Source organism: Physcomitrium patens, chromosome 10 (genome assembly GCF_059467195.1).
Source record: "Physcomitrium patens ecotype Gransden chromosome 10, ASM5946719v1, whole genome shotgun sequence".
Classification (NCBI taxonomy): domain Eukaryota; kingdom Viridiplantae; phylum Streptophyta; class Bryopsida; order Funariales; family Funariaceae; genus Physcomitrium; species Physcomitrium patens.
The window spans coordinates 11,569,222-11,588,915 of record NC_143419.1 but is presented as its reverse complement, the minus strand read 5'-3'; the positions used below and the strand labels follow the sequence as shown (position 1 = coordinate 11,588,915).

The 19,694-nt window shown below is 36.2% G+C and overlaps 1 protein-coding gene and 1 long non-coding RNA gene across 2 annotated transcripts; both read right to left on the bottom strand.

Annotated features, from left to right (window-relative positions):
* Positions 1 to 9,304: 9,304 nt before the first annotated feature.
* On the bottom strand, positions 9,305 to 12,229 carry LOC112287478 (uncharacterized). The gene is made up of 2 exons (XM_024530499.3): positions 10,437 to 12,229; positions 9,305 to 10,312 (listed from the first exon to the last, which is right to left on the bottom strand). The coding sequence occupies exons 1-2, from the start codon at positions 11,368 to 11,370 to the stop codon at positions 9,729 to 9,731; spliced, it is 1,518 nt and encodes a 505-aa protein (XP_024386267.1). The 5' UTR covers positions 11,371 to 12,229; the 3' UTR covers positions 9,305 to 9,728.
* Positions 12,230 to 15,756: 3,527 nt separating this feature from the next.
* On the bottom strand, positions 15,757 to 18,239 carry LOC149988278 (uncharacterized). The gene is made up of 3 exons (XR_016505287.1): positions 17,690 to 18,239; positions 16,484 to 17,375; positions 15,757 to 15,985 (listed from the first exon to the last, which is right to left on the bottom strand). It is a non-coding gene; the product is annotated as an uncharacterized LOC149988278 (long non-coding RNA).
* Between the last annotated feature and the right edge of the window lie 1,455 nt (positions 18,240 to 19,694).

Sequence of the window (19,694 nt, the reverse complement as noted above, 5' to 3'; positions counted from 1 at the left end):
GAAACAAGGACAATGGTGCTTCTACTTGGAGACTGTTGGTGCTTTCAACCCAATCGCAGGGTATGCAGAAGTGGTGATTATATTTCTTGAGTCTGAATAAACATCGACACATGGACAGTCTCATTGTCGACGTTGCTAATGCCATGTTTCTTATACTTTTAACAAGGTAAGGATTTCAGCGAGTAATTAGAAGTAGAAAGGGAAGTATTCCTCGTTCGGGACCTTCCTTTTACTCATGACCCTCTTCGACAGACAGGAATACAACCATCGGGAGGAATGAGTTTCAGTAAGCTACTTCTGCGGCCCCGCTAGCTCAATTCTCCACAACCTTTGAGAGAAATTTTCAAGCAGGTAAGGTTGAATGTCTACAAGGAATTAGGACTTGGTCGATATAATTTTAAAACCAATCAACTCATTACGAAATAGTCACATTGATCTGGCAATATTTAGGATTAAGATAGAGTATAACTCTTAAATAATTTTCTGAAACCTTTCACCTCCCTGGTCCATGACTCTTTAATCGTATTCCACGTTGACAACGGTACCCTCATACTGCAATTCACAAGTCAGTAAGAAACTTCGATTGATGCCATAATCACACCACTGGAGTTGCAACCTCGTGACGGACTTGAACTTCCAAAGTGGAACTACTTCAATTGATGTTCAGAAAACCTCCTGGAACCTTGAGAGATGCGACTGAATCGTTTCCAGAGTCGATAAGCATCAACGCATGGTTCTCTTGTCAATTGGAACCGTTGGTTTCGAAACTAATGTACACATCCACCCTTAGTCTCACTTAGTGCTCATCCCACCATTAGTATAATGTCTACCTCATTAGCACATTCCAAAGAAAAACTGACGAGAAGCTCTCTCTTGTAACTCTACCCGCCACGAAAATCCCACTTCTGAAAAACTTGAGCCTAGATTTTAAGAGAGGAAGTTTCTGAAACTCAATCCAACGAAGCTCCGCAGAAATCGCATAATTGCTTTCCCCACTTCCCTGCATATTGTCATATGTTCAAATCTCTTCACTTGACTCCAACATCGGCAAAACAAAGTTGAATAAACCACGTTTGTGCAGGAATCATAAGTCACTACAATTCACAGTTCCTCGAAGAATTAGCTCTTTCGAATGTTATCAGGGAACACCCTTCGAATCACTTACATTTCCTTCGATGTATAATTATAAGAGAAAACTGAAGAGAACACTAGTTTTCATCTCTTGTTGATTTTCAATCAAAATGCAGTGATGTGATTCTACAAACAAACTACTTGATGTTTGAGTTTATTTAGAATAGTGTCGTTGATGTGTTTTTAATGAAATGAATATATATATATATATATATATACGCCTAAAACAAAATTTTCAACTGAAAATTGAGTGTATTTCTTGCAATTTTATTTAATTTTATTTTTCTTCTTTCTCTGACAAGATGGAGTTGCGGTTGATTTTTATGATAATTAGAACAGTTTTTTGAAATGTGAGAACATACACCAATATAACTATACCACAATATTTTACTTTTACTCTTTCTGAATTACTGATTTATTTATTTATTTATTGAATACAACTTTACATCTACACAAGAATTGACAAGTATCAAGTATCATATGTATTGTAAAAATGCCTGCATTTAAAACTCTAATCTGTATTCTGATGGCTCATCATATCATTATAAAGGTAAAAATCTAATTTAACCTTTTGACATTAGAATGATTAATTCATATTTACATTAGATTTAATTTTATGATTACCTTTTAGTTTAATCATAAGATGATTTATTTTATTTATTTATTTGTGCATTTACTTGACAAATAAAATTTATGAATATAACTACCGATTGTCAATAATATTGTAAACATCAGCGAATAAACCATTCTATTTTATTAGTTGAAGATCGAAGATTGATTATCAAAAAAATTATTTGAATCATAGTTAATGATCCTAGACTTTTTTTTCAGTTTAACAAAAACATTTTTACTGGCAAGGATAAAATCCTTCCACAACATCAACAGTAGGCCATTTTGGACTCATCTGAATCATCCATGAGACTTTGGTCAAGAGTTCCTCATGCAGTCACACATGGAAAAATGAGATTTAAAAGTCTACTTTTAAAATTTTAAAAATAACTTATCACATCTGTCTAAATCATTCTAAAAATGAATAAAACTTGTACTGATTCTATGTTAATACTGGAATTTGATTTGAATACTCTATTTTATATTTACAAAAAAATTTTAGAATGATGTTTTCATTTTATAAAGCATATAAGTAAAAATAAATAAATAAGAAGAGTATTTATATTGATAATGATAAAGAAAAATAAAAATCAAATCAAATCTTATTTCATAAAGATATTGAATACTTTTTTGATTCAATCAAATTTAAAAAAGAAAAGAAAAATTACAATTTACAATATAGACATTTTAAATAATATTACATATTTTCAATACTAGTTTGGATTTAATTCCTGCATATCATGATTTTTTTAAAAAAATAATAAAAAATTTAAGATTCAAAAAATACATAAAAAAAAGATGGTAGCTATGATTATTAGTAAATTGTACATGTCAAACAGAAAATACAACATGTTATAATAAAACTACCTAGTAAGTGACAACAAAGTTCTGAAGTTGTTTTGATGATACTTTATGGTACATAATAAATATTTTCTAAATAACTGATTTAAAATATTGCATTCTTTATTGGGTTAAAAAAATAAAATAATACAAAAAACTAAAAGAATTGATATTTAACATGAATTAAATCCAAAAATAATTATAATTTATTTATAATTATAGAAAATTTGATACATTACAAATCAATATAAAATCAAGAAGGGGTAAATTAAAAACTAAAAAACATGTGAAAATTATAAGGTGTTTTAATTTTTGTAAGAAAATCAATTAATTTATATCTTATCAAAATACAGTATTAAATTTTAATATTGAAATAATTAATCTTATTCAATTTTATATCATATAATTAGATATAGCCTTGAAAAATAATTAAATATTTATAATCGAATATTTAAAATATTTTAAAAATAATAATAATTCTATACATATTAAGATTAGAAATCTAAATTTACAACCATAGTATAAGAAAACTATTTAAAAGACTAAAGATATATCTAATTTTGTCTCTATGTATGTTGGCTATCTAGAAAGCTATGTAAAAACTTCTAATTAACTACAAGGCTTCTATAAGAAGTATTTAAGTTGTGGGATGCTTTCATTTTAATATTTTAATTTATATAAATTTTAAAGGAAGTTTTTACTGATGTATAATATATTTGTAGCACTAATTGCAACATAGCTTCTAAAATGTTTCACTATGAGATATTATTATAAGATATATTATTACTTGTGTCTACTAACTTTTTTCTTACTTCTACTTATTTAAATAGCATAGATGTATATTTATTACTAATAAAATTGAATAAATAGATTCTTTAATTTTATAATGTATATAACTTATAGTTTAAAATTTAGTTAGATTAAAATTAAAAATCAATTTAATTTTTTGTGCATAATTTTATTCTTAGTTAATATAACATCAACTATTGCTATCTAGATGTACTTTTTGGTATTTGATGTTATAAGTTTTATGATTTTTTACTTGATTTTATTTTATCTATTTTTAAAAATTACAAATTTTGGCAACTTTTATCCAAGAGACATGTTTCTATATACATTAATATCTATTCTGATTTTTTTTTGATAATTTATTTATAAATTATTATTCAAAATATTTTTTGAGAAATTTAAATCTAATTCTATAAATTTTTTAAAAGAATTATCTTGTATAAGAAATTCAAAAGTCTATTTTAATATCAAAATTATAGTTATTGTTTTAGTTTTTTTAAACTCTAAAATAAAAGTTAAACTGATCATTTTAATTCATATATGTTGTACTTGGACTTAAAGCTAAACAGAGATGCTATGTTTTTCTAAGACTATAATACATCATTGCCTAATTGTTGCTTAGTAATTAAAAAATATATTTTAATCTTAAAAACAATATAATAATATTCCTACTTCTATATATTTTTTAGATATTATATTTTAATTTTTGTTTCATCTTTGAATAAATTACATTGAAATATAAAAATATCTTTTGAAAAAATAAAGGATAAAAGATTCAAATCATGTTAAGATAAAAATTATACATTCTTTTATTATAATTTAAAAATCCAAAATAATCTATTTTTATCTCTATTTTTAAAAAAAATTTGTGAAAAATATTTTAATAATCTATTTTAATACTATTAAAAAAATATGCTCTGAAAATACTTATTGTCTAAAAACTTGATAATTTAATGTTCTTAACTACTATTATCTATTATAATATTTGGTTTTCTACTAACATGTCTAAACAAGGTGCCTGTTGGTGATTAGACTTGAGTACATACTAACTATGTACACGGAATCATAAATTTATGATTCCGTGTATATATATATATATATATTCATGGTGAAACTTTATTAATTTCAAAATTTTCAAAATTTTATTACAACTGTCCTAACACCTTGCACTCAGCTATTTTAAATCCTTACTTCTATTTGTTGATTACCTTTCATATAATAGTATCAACTGTAAATTTCTCTTAATATCAAAACATACAACTTACAATTGCTTCCACAGTTTTAGAATGTCCTACTTTTTACTAATTTTTTGTGAATTTATTTTAATATTTTTGAATTACTAATCAGATTGTATCTGTAAAGATTGCAAACATGAAAGCAGAATTTCATTTTATTGTTTTCACCTTTTGAATTGACACCCAGAATCATCTCTTCAAGGATCATGAAGCATGGTAACCCACAAAATAACTCCACACATCACTCACTACCAAGGTTTGTGACAACACCAAGAGACACATACCACCAATACTAAAAAGGCAAGCAACATACACACACTCACAGACACATACACACACAGAGACAGACACCATGAGATGGTGCTCACAGACCCTTCCTTGATAGCCCAGAAGGCTGCAGAAGGCTTATGATTTCACTGTGGCCACTGCAAGAGGACCAGGCTACAACATCAACAGAGAGTGGCCAATTGGTGCTGCAAGTGAGACGTCAACAAGAGAAAGCCACCACATCCACCAGATGCAGAGCCACCCTTTTAATGGGGACACCCTTTTTATGGCATTGTAGGCAGCAGAGAGTAAATAAACACAGTGGCCTCCTCCTCCTCCAGTGCTGGTGTGTGTATATGTACATGTGTGATTATATGATCCTGACTGTGTGTTCTCCCAGTGTGACAGTTTCCATGCTCAGGGACCACCACCACCAAATCCAAGCAGCACATGTGTCTTTGCATGCTCCCCAGATGCCACTGCTCTCAACATCCATTGCTACCCAGATTGCTGCTTAGATTAATCCACACCCTGGCCACAGCCACAACAAGAGAGAAGAAACAAGGCTGTGGAGCTTTGGCAAAGGACATCTGCTATTCCAGTTCTATGCTTTGGTTGCAGCTTGGTTTGTCTTGGTTCAGCAAGTTCCTGGTTTAGATGCTACATAGATATCTGCCAACCATGTTTATTAGAGCAGTAACCAGAGCAAATCAAGTGGAAATTGAAGTTTCAATGTTGAACAGAGTGTGATTCATCTTATTGCTGCTTTACAGACTGCAGTTTGTTTAAAATAATAATAATAATAAATAAATAAATAAAACTTGGAAAATTAGAGAGTTGTTTCTGTGTTAGCAGCAGGCAACTTAGGAGTTTTATAGTTGGGCTTTACACCACTAATTTTACTGTACCAATTTGTTGATTTGTGGTAGTTTGAGATCAATGCAGACTGCTTTTGTGTCAATTGAGGACCCCATTTGAGGTTTATAAATAGGGCTACTTCCACTTCATCTCAATTGAGTAAGGTTGAGCATTTTTGTTTTATTTATTTGATGTGTACATGTATGTTTTGTAGTTGTTTTGCTTCAAATTTGAAATTTGAGATTGAACATAGATCTGGGAAACATCAAGGGCAGGCTGTGGGCCATGGCTCATTCTTCTAGTGGTGTAAGTTGTCATTATATCAGCCTTCATATTCATTAGCATGAAGCTGGGTAAAAGCAATTACCATGTGTAGTTCTACATGTCAATTATATTATATTTTTTCACCAATTAGGTGAACAATACAAATATTATTTTGACATATACAGTGTTTACCCCTGGCATTGGATTTATGTTTACATCCTGCCTTGTGCCCTAATACTAAATCCTCTTTACAGTAGTCAGGCATGAGCACTTGAGAGAGCCATTACATTTATTTATTTGTATATATATATATATATATATATATACAATTTGGAGTGGTATATATGGTATCTAACAGCTAATCGTTGTTGATAACAATTACAATAATAATGCTCAAATGTAAGTGGGTGATTACAGGAATCAATAAAGTAAACAAGAAAAAGCTTATCCTCAGGGTAGGTTAGCACAGCCCTTACAGAACTGTCACCCACTAGACTTCCTTTTGAGAGGCTCAACTCCTCAAACAGTGAAATCCAACAGCACATAACTTCTAACTAATGAGGAGGAAAAATAAAAATAAAAATAATTGGATAAATAAACATGTATATCTGTATGTATAGACACTGTCCACTGCCCAATCTTTCATTCCTATTGAAGCAAATGAAATGTTCAGCAATCACTTCAAATTAATATATATATATATATATATATATATATGAGAAATGTTCGTCAACACTCACCGTAACACGAATTCAAACAGAATTTTTTAAAAAAAAAAAAAAAAAAAAAAAACACCCAATTTTGTGCATTGTCTTCTATTAATCCCAGAATCATGATGAGATCTCATCTATACACTCCTCACCTACAGCTTTTGCCACGACAACCATGTGACAATTATACCGACGCTTACAGTACTCTTGCATTGATGATGTTAATCCTAATCAATCTCGCAGTTTTTGCTAATTGGAGATCCGTGTTGATTCACAGAAAGGCTCCAGAATCTAACACTTAAGTCCAAACCATCCTGCCACCCACCTGAGAGACTATACTGCACAATTGCAAAGGCTGTGAAGAGTGTTTGTTGGATCCATGGAAAAAAGCACGGAAGCCTGGGGATGGATGTCTGGACACATCCCCCTACTCAGCTTCTTTTTCAGATTGGAAACAAACGGGGGCCTCTCTGGAAGAGACCGGAACCAACCTTTTTCCTGGAGGATTAAGTACCTCCTTAACTCCACAGCCTGTGCCACTGATATATCTAAGCTAGATTAAATCAGCTCATAAGTTGCGACAGCGTGGTTTAGTAGTATGATAGTTGCTTCTTCCCAGGACGGTGGCGACTAATAACAACACTGATTCAAAACGTTCACATGCTCCATAGGCGGTTACAGGGATTATCACTCCCCCTCTCTCTCTCTCGACTGCCGCGTCGCACCAGGTATGAATACGAGTTGCACAGTGGCATTGAAGCTCGTGGCAGAAACCGAGTGCAATCGGAATCTACAAAAACATTTTTGGGTGGGATTCGGCCGATGCAACCAACACATTGGGATTGAGAGAATGATTTCTCATGATTTAATGGCGCCCTCCTGTATAGGCACTATTATATTGAACGTAGCCCTGCGAAATCTGCAGGTATAAATATTCGCAGATGCATATTCACTTTTTCGAATGGATTTCCGAGTTGCTCATGATTTGAGATCGAAGGATCTGTGGTTGATTAGCTTGTGGTTGTGATGACCTATGTGCATTGGGTTTCGTGTCTGATTATTCTAAATTGTGACTCAATTTGATCACAAGATTCAACCAAGTGATACATGTGCAGTGTTTTGCCCTCAATATCAGAAATATCAGAAAAATCGGTTTATCTGGATTTTAATATAGTGGCAACAGAATGACAAATTTTGCCTAAGCCGTGTCGAAAAACAATAAATGTGAGCTGGGAAACACCGTTATACTACGATTACTTCGCCGTTTTCGTCATGAAGATCCTTTCTGCTATTTATGATTCTGGATGAATCAGATTCGAAGGCTAAATAAGGTAGCTTAGGACTTGGTGGTACCCTGTTTGTCAAAAAGGTGCTAAATATCAACAGATAGTGTAAGATTTGTGTCAAGTCTTCGAATTAATGAAACAAAACTAAAGAAAGAAGATTTTCTCAACGCTGCAATGCCGATTTAACTCGTAGCTGCAGGCACGTCTTCGTTGGATCTCTTGTGGTGATAAACGATCCTCAAACATGTCTTGCAATGATGGAGAAGACAAACAACGGAGTGGGAAAAAAGAAGCAAAAACAAGACAAAACAGAGAAAAACGTAAGTTATGTTCCAGCAATCTTAAAAAGCTTACTGTTGGAGTTGGAATCACTGGATTCTGTGTCCAAAAAGAATACCCTGAAATAAAGCAATCTCAGAATTTCATATTGCGTGTCGGAAGTTGCTGATGCCGATAAATGCACATTTATGCCGATTCATTGAATAGGGCCCCACAAAGGATGGATGAGAACTATCTCTACAACTGACGTTCTCATTTGTACTAAGGAAGTTCTATCTTCTTGCGATGTTGCGCAGCCCAATTCATCTGCTGGTTCATATGCTTTTTAATAGTTCATGAAGCTACATTCTGTATTCATGAAGATGATGACTTGGGGAAAGAATAGTCGGTATTTGCTTCTGAAGCTTGATAATATGTATGCCGTGTGACCAAAACCTCATGGAAACATACGAAAGAGGTGTGGAGGTAACACTGGAACTGATGATCAGTCTCCAACCTTAACGAGTAGAATCTCGTCGGACTAGCTTCTATTTCGTGCTAGTCATGGATCCCGACCTTTGAGTATCATCTATATTGAGTTTTAGAGTTTCCATTTCAGAGGTCATGCAGAGCAATCGGACAAGGTGGGTGACGAGTCTGCCGAGTACAGATTGTACCAAAATCTTGAGATGAAGGTCTGCACTCGCATTCGTCGTGAATCACACAGAATAGACTCCGGCTCAGTGCAGCAGGAGGACTGCTTCGTCTTTACTTCAGGCCCTAGTGTCTGTTGTGACAGATCCAAAGAAAAACAGTGTCCAGTCGCACCGACTCGGTGGATGTGCACATGTTAAGAGAGATTGCTAGAGTAGTTCCAGTACACAAAAGATTGGAAGTGCAGATTAAGCGTTCTGTAAGTATAAGTACTGCATCATTTAACCGTGCAAACATGCAGACATTACTGAAGACCACACAAGATCTAGGTAATAGATTGACGAAGAATGCAAACAAGAGCTTACGGTCAAGAAAAAGTAGGCATCATATCGCCAGAGGTACGTAGGGCTAAATTACGCATCCTTATGTACATGGATGGCGATATCTTTACTTATGAAACAATTGAAACTTCATTTGAGTTTGATCAAGGGTGCACAGTCGACTATTACAAGGCTCTGTCTACTGCAATAGTTGGAGCCCACACACCCACACGTTGTGAGTATAACTAGGTGCGAGTAATTCTCTTCATGTTGGAGATTGTCACCGACGATCACCGTGTGAATATAAATATGCTGAAGGTGCAAGCCCCAGTAACTTGAGCCGACGCCGCGAATATCAATGAAATGATAATGATTATTGATCCATCTACCTCCAGATCCTTCAGAAGCTGCTGGAGCAAATTAGTCTACTACCATCATTAAATGATACTATTGCAATAGTATGGTACATTCTCAAAAAGAAGATGGGGTGCTCGCTGCATCGACGGATTATCGCCAAGAAAATGGCGACAATGGACTCGGAGAACCTGGAGAAAAAGGTGAGGTCGAGTACAACTCTGACACAGATGGAAACGAACACTCCGGTGATTGGTAGGTTGCAGTCGATTCCTGTGTGCTCTCGAGGCTGGAGCTCGACTTTGGGCTAAATCCAAAGCCGAGCTTGAGGTCAAGTTCCAGTGATCTCGCCGCACTCATGCCGGTGCAGTCCCTGCCAACGTTTGCATGAGATGAAAGTTGGCTCGACATCGCGCTCTGCAACGGTACGCCTTTCTTCGGAGGATGGGTCATGAATTCAGTTGCCCGGGCTTCGTTACTGATACGGGTGGCACTTTTCGCGCTGGACGATCTGGATCCTTTCGGGATCTTCGTGATAGAAGTCGAACGATTACCATCTGATCGCCGTTGCAGTGTAGAGTTGCTTCTCCGCACTGTTGGACCGCGAGAAGTGGGTTGCGAATTCGACCTAGGCAACTGGTTGCAGGTAGTATTTCCGACCCTACCTTTCAGTTCATCACTGCACGGTGGAGGAGCAAAGTTGGTTTTTGCCTTGGCACCTCGAAGAGCTCTTGCGGCTGGAGAAGACAATGACAAGTTGGACACATGTTAGACCCAAAAGGACGACAGTGTTTCAAGGATATAGATTGATACGTGCGATTTTCAATACTAGAAGCTCTTTGAGTTACAGTGAAAGCTTACCACTGTCATAGGCCCGTGCAGCATCTTCAGCAGTGTCAAATGTTCCCAACCAGTGCCGACATCTGCCGATGCGGTCACGAATCTCAGCAGACCATCGACCCCATGGCCGCTTCCTCACACCTCTGTAAGCTCGACCAGTAATTGTCGCCGCCGAAGCCTTCGCAGCACTAACTTTGGTCACATCAGTAACAGCCCGCCTTGTCGGAGCAACTACAGGATGCCTGTAATCATCGAAACAACCGCGTATGTCTGGCTGAAACTTCGACTTGATCTCCGCAGGAGGATTGGCCAGAATATTGTCAGGTGTAGGCCAGAAATTGTCGAGAGCTGATCTTAGACCCTCTGCAGTGAAGACCTCTGGGTATGAGACGGCTGGCGACGTCAGATCAAAGCTCCAGTCCTGAATTGTTGAAATCTCAGTCGCAAGTGACGCATGCTGGTTGAGATCTTGTAAATCGGTCGACGCATTCCAACAGCTGTAATCGTCCTCCACTGCCGATGTGGAGAGAAAGGAACAGTGATGTTGGTTATATTCGGATGTTTGCTTGTTCCCGAACAAGACGGTCTGGCCAACAACTGCCGCAATGCCATCCAAGTCCTTCACGAGTGCACTACTTCCGTGTAATGAACTGCAATCTTCTGAGAAATGCGGAACTGGTGAAACTTCAGCCTCTGATTCGCCGTAACCAGCGAGAAAGGAGCTAGGGTTCAGCTCGCTCAGATTTCCACTGCCGAATTGGTCACTGGACCACCGCCGTTTGCAGTCCGTTTCTAAAAGTGATTGAATTGCGGGATTCTCATCTGACAGGAAAGAGCCAACAGAAAACTCAAGACAATGGGCACTTGCTCTCGTTATCGGACAGCTATCAGGTAAGATCTCTCTCCGTTTGCGCTTCGCAAGAAGCGTACCACCAAGCATATCATGTGACGCCATGAATACTGTAAGTGTAGTGAACTTCCAGGTATTCCTTCGACCTGGACAGATTAAATCAAACCCGAATTACAGCAGCCTGCGTTAGCAGAGCTCAAGCTAAAGGCGCTTTCCTATCACTCGAGCTCCAAGTCCGTTAGGATTCTGCTTTCAGTGTCGACGAATTACGCCGTCTGCCACTTCAAGTTCGCGCCAGAGTAAGCTCGATTTATCTGGTTCTTCAGCCAAGACTCGCTTCGTAGCTGTGCGAAACGGTGAGAGCCCTGATTCCAGTTTCTTAATTGCGCGGTTCAGTTCCAAATCTAGCGGTCTTCTGCAAACATGTTACTCAGGCACGCGCATCCCTCGAGCGGCGGTTGCGATAGCTCAAGTTACTGTCGCTGAGGATACCAACCCCCTCAGCACACTAGATTCCTCCGAAACGTTGCCACATGTGATAAATGCATCCGGACACCCAAGCAACTTCTCGAACGGTGCAGTAGCACGACTCGGAAGCCGCAAATCGACGCCACCACAAGCATGCGCTATCCCGTCAGACGAATGCTGTCGACAATAGAGCCTGGACCAATTGAGCGTTTCAGGTGAAGCAAGCAGCAGACACACATGCGAGTCGACTTGCACGTAAGCTCCGCACAAGCGCTGCTGCAGCAACAGTGCACATCCAGGTATGTGAGCCTGATGTTGGTTCGGACATCCACACGAGCGGGCGCAGAGGGAGAGAATACAGACAGGCACACAAACGTCCTGAAAGAGAGGGACCTCGAGACCCTAATGCCACCAGAGCTCACGGAGAGGGCTTATAACTTAATGGCTGCACAGTTCGTGTACTACCGCTTCGTGACACAATACTAACGTATGTATGCAGTGGTTGTGCAGAGACTCTCGCTAGAATACACTATAAGTTTCCACTTGGGAGCTTCTGGTCTTCTCTCAGTCACAATGAGTGACGAGCCTTGAGATCACCTTCTAGATACATAGGAATCAGAAAGCTGGCTGCAGTTTCTAAATACTATCTGGGCAGTGGGGTGATGGTAGAATGATAGAGTGCAGAAGGGCTTCTACCTGATACTGACGATACACTAGGCTCTCTGCTTAGGCTAGGGTACTACTTCGTAGAGGGGGGCTAAGAGGTTGATGTTTTGAAGTGTGCTGTGGAGTTTGTACTGCCCAAGCTCATCATCATTAGAATTTCATTCCTAACAGGTGGCATTCTGCCTCCTGATGGTTATTGACCATCCCTTGAAGACCCTTTGGGTGCATGTATACATGTATATAGATGTATGTATGTATGTATGTATGTATGTATGTATTAAGTGGTAATCAGAGTTTCATTTTATTTTATTTTATGTTATGTTAAGAGATAAAATTCAAAAAAAAATCTGGGATGAATGAACCATGTAGTGTTTGAATTCATCTCATTTTTTTCTTTAACGTAACTTATGTTGAATAAAATATAAGAAATAAGTAAAGTTTAATTTTCATTAGAGGGTATTAAAGTATTATTTGCAAATCTAATATTAGAGGCATATTGATACATCATTTTAGACAGTAGTATGCATTTAATTATATATTGAAAACAGTAATTGAACATCATGTGTTTATGGTTGAGTTTGAGCATTTGAGACTATGTGTATTCATTTTCATACATAAAATCACATATATTTATATATAATGCCATTCTATGGAGTTTGAATTCAATCAAATTATTTCAGTGATTAATAATTCAATAAGAATGGCAGTATGGAACTCACAAATCCAAGATACTACTTTTGGTGATGCAATACATGGACATGTCTAATCAAGCAAAAAAATTACCCCAACTTAAATCTTGGATTAACCAAAAATAATCAACAATAATTAAGTGACTTGGCAACTTCAAATGTGTTTCTACCCTCTTGGACACATGCACATGCACTCCAAATGTATCTGAATTAAACTAGTTACAAGTTTGCCCCAGTAGTCAATGTCTTTCTAAAAAACCAGATCCCTTTGTCAAGGAATCCTTGGTCAAGTAACAACTCCATGTCAAAGAGAGCATATGACCGCAGAATGCTCCTGTAACCAAGGAAACTGTGGTGTCATTTGTTAAGCTATCAAACATAAAATACCTTTTTGTTGTGGGAGTATGGGCTTGAACTAGCATGTTTGGTTGCATTATGTTAGCATGGCTAAAAATCAAAAAGCCTCCTTCACAAGAGAGTGACTTTCATCATACAATCACATGTACCTGAACTTATCCAACTCTTTCAATAACTCTTGCAACATATTCTGCAACCCCCATGCCCACATGGCTACATTGGCCCCACCATTGGGATGTCCTGATATGACCTAAAACAATCTAAAGTAAGTTCTTCTCTTGTAGGCATTGAAGGTAAAGGAACATTTACATTAAATTAAATCTTGGTTTTGTGCTGGACATTCTTAACCAAGACCCATCTTTGGCAACCACCAGCATAAACCAGGGTAATGTAACCAGGGTAACTGTAAATTCAACATGTAATGACTCAGCATGGAAGTCATTGCCAAAAAAAACCATCAGGCTGAGAGGCTTTGTATTTTCCCATCCCATCTTTGGTTAGAGTGGAGAATCCTGCACTCCTTAGCCAAGAAAAAGATACTCTTGTTCCCATGAATAGACAAAAGATGCAGGCAGCACCCCATCTGCTTTAATGGCCTCTAAACCTCCTTTTGCTCCTCTCCCATGCCTGCTTATTCAAGGAAGCATACCAGACGTCCAATGAACCCAGTTTTTTCTCATTGCTTTACTCTGGAGGAAGGGGGCCACAGTGACTATGTAGGCAAGTGGTACTGTTTCTCCTTGTGGGTAACAGCTGCTGTTCCTACTCTTAGTTTCATGCCCTTGAAAGCATATACTCTCAGCTACCTACTTTGTTTTCTACAGCCTTTTTTTTGCAACAGGGGATTTGCTTTGCATTGTTGGTGGTTGCTGGTCTTGCCTGATTTGTCCAGTTTCCCAAGCATTACACAGTTGCCTGCAGATCATGCTTGTTCCCATGTCAGGCTGTGTGCTTTAGCTAGTCAGGCAATTAGCAACCGTGCCTTTCTTCTCTTTAATTATTTCTGCCCCTGGTCTCAAATGTAACTGTCTTCAGAGGAAGGTGCCAAAAAACAATAATGTGAACCTGGTAACTGCAAGGCTCAGGCAATTTGATCTCCAGCAATCCAGTACATGAGACCGGATGAAGATATAAGAATGAAACCTAGCCTTTATAGTTTAATTTTTTATATTCATCTTTTGAAATTTAGTGGGTGATTTTGAAACACTTTTTACACCAAGTTATAACTCTGCATACCAAGGTTAGGGTCCACTATTATAGCATTAAAAATGAAGACATTTCAATCTCTCTGGGGGTGAATTTGTGTAGTGCTACATTGTAAATGAATGTTACTTTGGAGACATATTCTAAGATTGATTCTCATCAATATTTATTCCCAGAGGATGATAGTAATACTAATAATAAATAAATAAATGTAAGAAATTGATTATCTCTCTGAAGAACCATATGATGTTACAGGTGTATGTGTATGACAGTAATTTCAAGTGCTTGCAATGATTTCTAGGGTCACCTTTTCAATGTGGATGCTAGATCTTAAACCACAGTAACCTCCAAAACAGGATGGAGTTTATATAAGTTGTATTGTGAATTTTAAAGCAAGTTACTTCAAAGAAAAAGGATATTTTACAGAATAAACTACATCACTAAATTATGATTAGAGGCCAACCTCTGGTCAGGGAATTATCACTAAATGGTCATGTTTGTTCTCTTTTTACAGACTTCATTTGCGGTAATTATATTTCCCAATTCAAGTGCTAATAAGTGGGGACTATTAGAGTTATTTCCCACCTGTAATTATCATTTATTTTATTAAGGTGCATTGAAAAGAATGGAATATTAATTCTGGTAAAACTGTGTCCAACTAATCCATTTATTATACATTCGTTGAATCTGATTCAACTAAACTTTAAATGAGGTTGCCAAAATTTTCCTTTCATTGATGATAGTAGGCGAAAGCCTATCAATACAAAATTCACTACCCCTTTATAATATAGCTCCATAGGGAAGAATTCCATTCCAGTGAGCATAAACTTGAAGGGTGAAAGAGGACATACACAGGCTCACATCAATTGAATAACGCTCTAGCACACACTCTCTCTCTCTCTCTCCGAAGAAAATTTTATGACAGTCAGATCTGGCAATACCTGATTTTTTCGGTTAAAATTTGGCAGGGATTTCGGTCCTGAACTTGATTTACCAGGTGCCAAATTGGAGTGACTGCTAATCCACAACACAGTTATCCTGGCAGGAAATTTCCACGTTCAGCCAATACACACACTCACAGACACACAGCAGCCTGAAATCATCTGGGCAATGTTCCAGTTTAAACGCAGGTCTCAGAAAAAATTGAGAAATCGGCAAAACCCAGTCGTCCATAACCTGGTAAAATACAGATCCTTGGAGTCCAGCGGTGTGAGATGAGACAAACTTCGCCCCTGCGGTGTGAGATTTTTGCGGTCATCCAAGTCGGAGATCTCGCGACTGGCAAAACTCTCAGGACACTGGCAAGCTGAGTGTTCATCCTTCCACTCCCAGATAACCTGCCCACACAGCCTGAGCACCTCATTTACTATAACCATGACGGTGTACCAGTGGGCCAATAGATTCATGGATGGCAAAACTAGGGCTTGCAAGATTCTCCGGCGGAAGGTTCTCCACTCCCACGTTGGGAAATGGACCCATGACGCCAGCACTGGTAAGTTTGATCGTCAGGGGGCTTCCTACTTATAGTGCTCTAGGCTCAAATACCACCGCATGATGTACAAAATACGTGATGTCTACAAAAGAGAGAGAGAGAGAGAAAAAAACAAATGACCCAAGTAAGGAAAAAGTGATTTTTTTTGCAGATACAAGAACAGTTTGATTCTAGTGGCTTTCTGTTTCAGATTCCACGCAGGATCAGAAACTTGAACTCCAACGCACCTCTCAGTGATCTAATACGATCTACGTGGTTCCATCGATACACGCCGCGTATGAAACGATTTAGACGTATTTCTCCACTTCCGCTAAAGACAAGCGGGTGCTGTCAGTTGGCTTACTAAATCTCGTTCATGTGGGAGAGTCGTCAGTCTGAAGTCTTTGGCTTTTTGTCGCTGCGCTGTACAGGGAAAGAGCTCTATTACACAGCCACCATACGTCTACTGTATTCCTGTAATGGCCGACTTTGTAAGAGGAGATACTGTGGACACATCTCTGTGACCCAAGTTGGAAGCACTGGCTGTGGGATCATTTCATGCTTTGGCTGGTCTTCTTCTTGCCTGAGCCACTGGTCCCCAAAGTCACCACACCCTTCTTCTTCTACTTCTTCTTCATGAGTTTAACTAAACCATAATGGAAAATGTGATGGACATTGCTGCCGTTGCCTCTTCCACCCTCCAAAATGCTCCTAAAGCTCAATGTTGTTTTTGCCCACAAATCTTTGTTTTTGTCTAGTGACTTGGCTGGCTATATGACATGGAGGTTGCCTTGTGGTTTGTGCTCTCTTGCTTAGGTTGACTTTACTACTTCTGCAATTGGGTGGTTGCTTGTGGAATGATATTTGTGTTTGTTGAACTTGGAAAAGTGGTAATTACTTGCCTGGTCTCACAAACATGCATACATACATACATACATACATATATGTGTGTGTGTGTGTGTGTGTAAATTTGGCAGTGAGAAACAATTTAAAACATGAATTGGTTGTTATTAACATGAATTGGTTGTTATTGTCCAGGAGAGGGTTTGTTGACTTTCATGGGATCTAACTATAATTAGATGGAATATGAATGGTTTTCAATGTGTGGTACCTAAAATTCATTGTCACCACAATAGTGTAAACTTAATTAAATGTTTTGTATATATGTTGAGTTGTTTCAATTGTATGAATGTGTTCCTCCATGGCACATTTGCAACCAATGAATACCCATTGAAATGAAATAGCCTCCTGATATACTGTACACAGAATAATAGAAGTTATTTATTCACAAGTTTATGTTTAGTTAATATTAAAATTTTAAAATGTGAATTGGACTAGGAAAAAATAAATTCTAATCAATTAAATGACACAAATGGTCAAAACTAGACCTTAAATATGTCTTAAAATGTTTTGTTTTAAACCAATTATTAAATGAAGAGAACAAAAGAAACAAAAAGGGAGTGCTATTCCAAAGAAAAAAATGTTTACAGATGTTTGTCACCAAATTTATCTTGGAATCCAAGTTCAATTTTTAAGTTCAAAAATTCAAAAGAACATAATTGAACATTACCACCAAATCAAAAGTAACAAAAAACTTATTTGAATCGTCTATGTCTTGTATCTGCTACAACACACCTTTCCGTATTTTTTAATCCATTTTTCCTCCTCAAATTCTGAAAGAAAACTAAATAAAATTAGCCACGTGATGAATGCAAACAAGGATCACAAACTCTTTGCAACAGCACAATAAGTAGCAGAGCCATTAATTCAACATAATTCAACATGCAATTATAACATATTTCAATCTTGGTTTTCACTTGGGGTCAATTTGACTTTAGTGGCAGTGGTGGCTGCTGCTGCTTATCATGGAGAAACAACAACATTATATCTTGGTTCATATATATATATATATATATATATACATACATACACATATGGGTACTTAGAAAATATATATAAAAAATAAACTAATTGTTCAAATGGATTTGGTTGGTAATGAAGATTAAAGGTGCAAAGAAATTGAGGTTGGCTGCACTAAGAAAAAAAAAAAAAAAAAAAAAATCTGTTACCCAAATTCTTCATCAGATTTGAAGATTGGATTGCAACCATGGCAAGGCCCATTGAATGATGATTATTACGATTATTATTATTGTTATTATAATAATTTGTGTATCCTTGTATGAGCAACATAGGTTTGAACTCACATGATACATAGTGCCTTGTGTAAGCCACTATGTAGGGTGGTGAAATGGCAACAAATTCAGTGCAACAAAAGCATATTACTTGTCTTTTGTGACACTTTGGATAACCTTAAGTTTTACCTCTACAAGAGAGAGAGAGAGAATTGTTCTCTAGGGGTATATTAGGCAAAAGAAGGAGATAATTTGTATACAATTATATACATCTAAATCCCATTCAAACATGGAAAACATTATGGGACAAGATTAAACTCTGATAGGACTCATTTGGTACAAAGGGATTGCAGTGAACATATGGAGAAAAAAACCTAGAGAACAATATTAATATGTATTTCATCTTATTCAAATCATTACTCTTCACAAGAACATATGATTACTCACTAAATTAGATCATTTCTCTTTAATGCAATGATATCATGTTAAAGAATAAAATTATTAGAGATGAGATTATTCTTTTAAAAATAGTGTGTGTGTATATATATATATATATATATTTATATATACACACAATACGGTATTACCAAAGCCAAAGATGTAAGAAATTATAATTAATTATTAAAACATATACATAATGAGGATAATTTTATTTTCAACGATGATTAATAGATGATAATTTTATGGATCACATTTTAATCTAATATTTTTTCTATCTTATACTATTCTCATGTCTAATACTCATTTAATAAAATTATTAATCAACAACTATCAGTACCTACAATCTTTTGCTTTTTGCAGTTGTTTGCATTATATATCATGAAAACATATTACTTTAACATTATGAATTTAAGTTGATTACATAATGGAGTCTGTACCTATTTTAAATCCCAACTTGTTGAAGATATTTTGCATGTTATTCTACTGCCATTGTACACTTCTATTTCTTGTAGGCACAAACAAGTCAATAAAAACTCAGAAGTTGGATCACAAATAATTAATATAAATTCATTGTATAATCCAAAATATGTTATAATTCAACATGCAATTATAACATATTTTGGACTATACAATGTATACATACACAAAAGAAGAAGAAGATAAGAGCACAATGTTGCTTGTTACAGAGATCTTTATACTGTATTCTCATATATATATATATATATATATATATACATATATATTGTGTCTCTATGGTAATACGAACATTTTAAACCTTGCATAGTGCTCTTTGTCATTATTACAGACTTCAAATGTTTAATTTTTGAGTGTGTCTGGATGTATGTATGTTGGATGCAACAATCACAGTTCAATTTTTTTTTTCCATCAGTGAAAGAATAAAATTTTCTATCTATATTTTTCACATCAAATTCATGTGTTGCTTCAAATTATCTCAAGTTAAAAATTCAGAATGATCAATTCAAAAACATATACACACACAAC

Excerpts from the sequence above, each read along its gene's own strand:
- LOC112287478 (XM_024530499.3), bottom strand. The coding sequence starts at position 11,370 with ATGGCGTCACATGATATGCTTGGTGGTACGCTTCTTGCGAAGCGCAAA. Across the intron at positions 10,313-10,436 it reads TGCACGGGCCTATGACAGTG|CCGCAAGAGCTCTTCGAGGT; the intron begins GTAAGCTTTCAC and ends TGTCTTCTCCAG.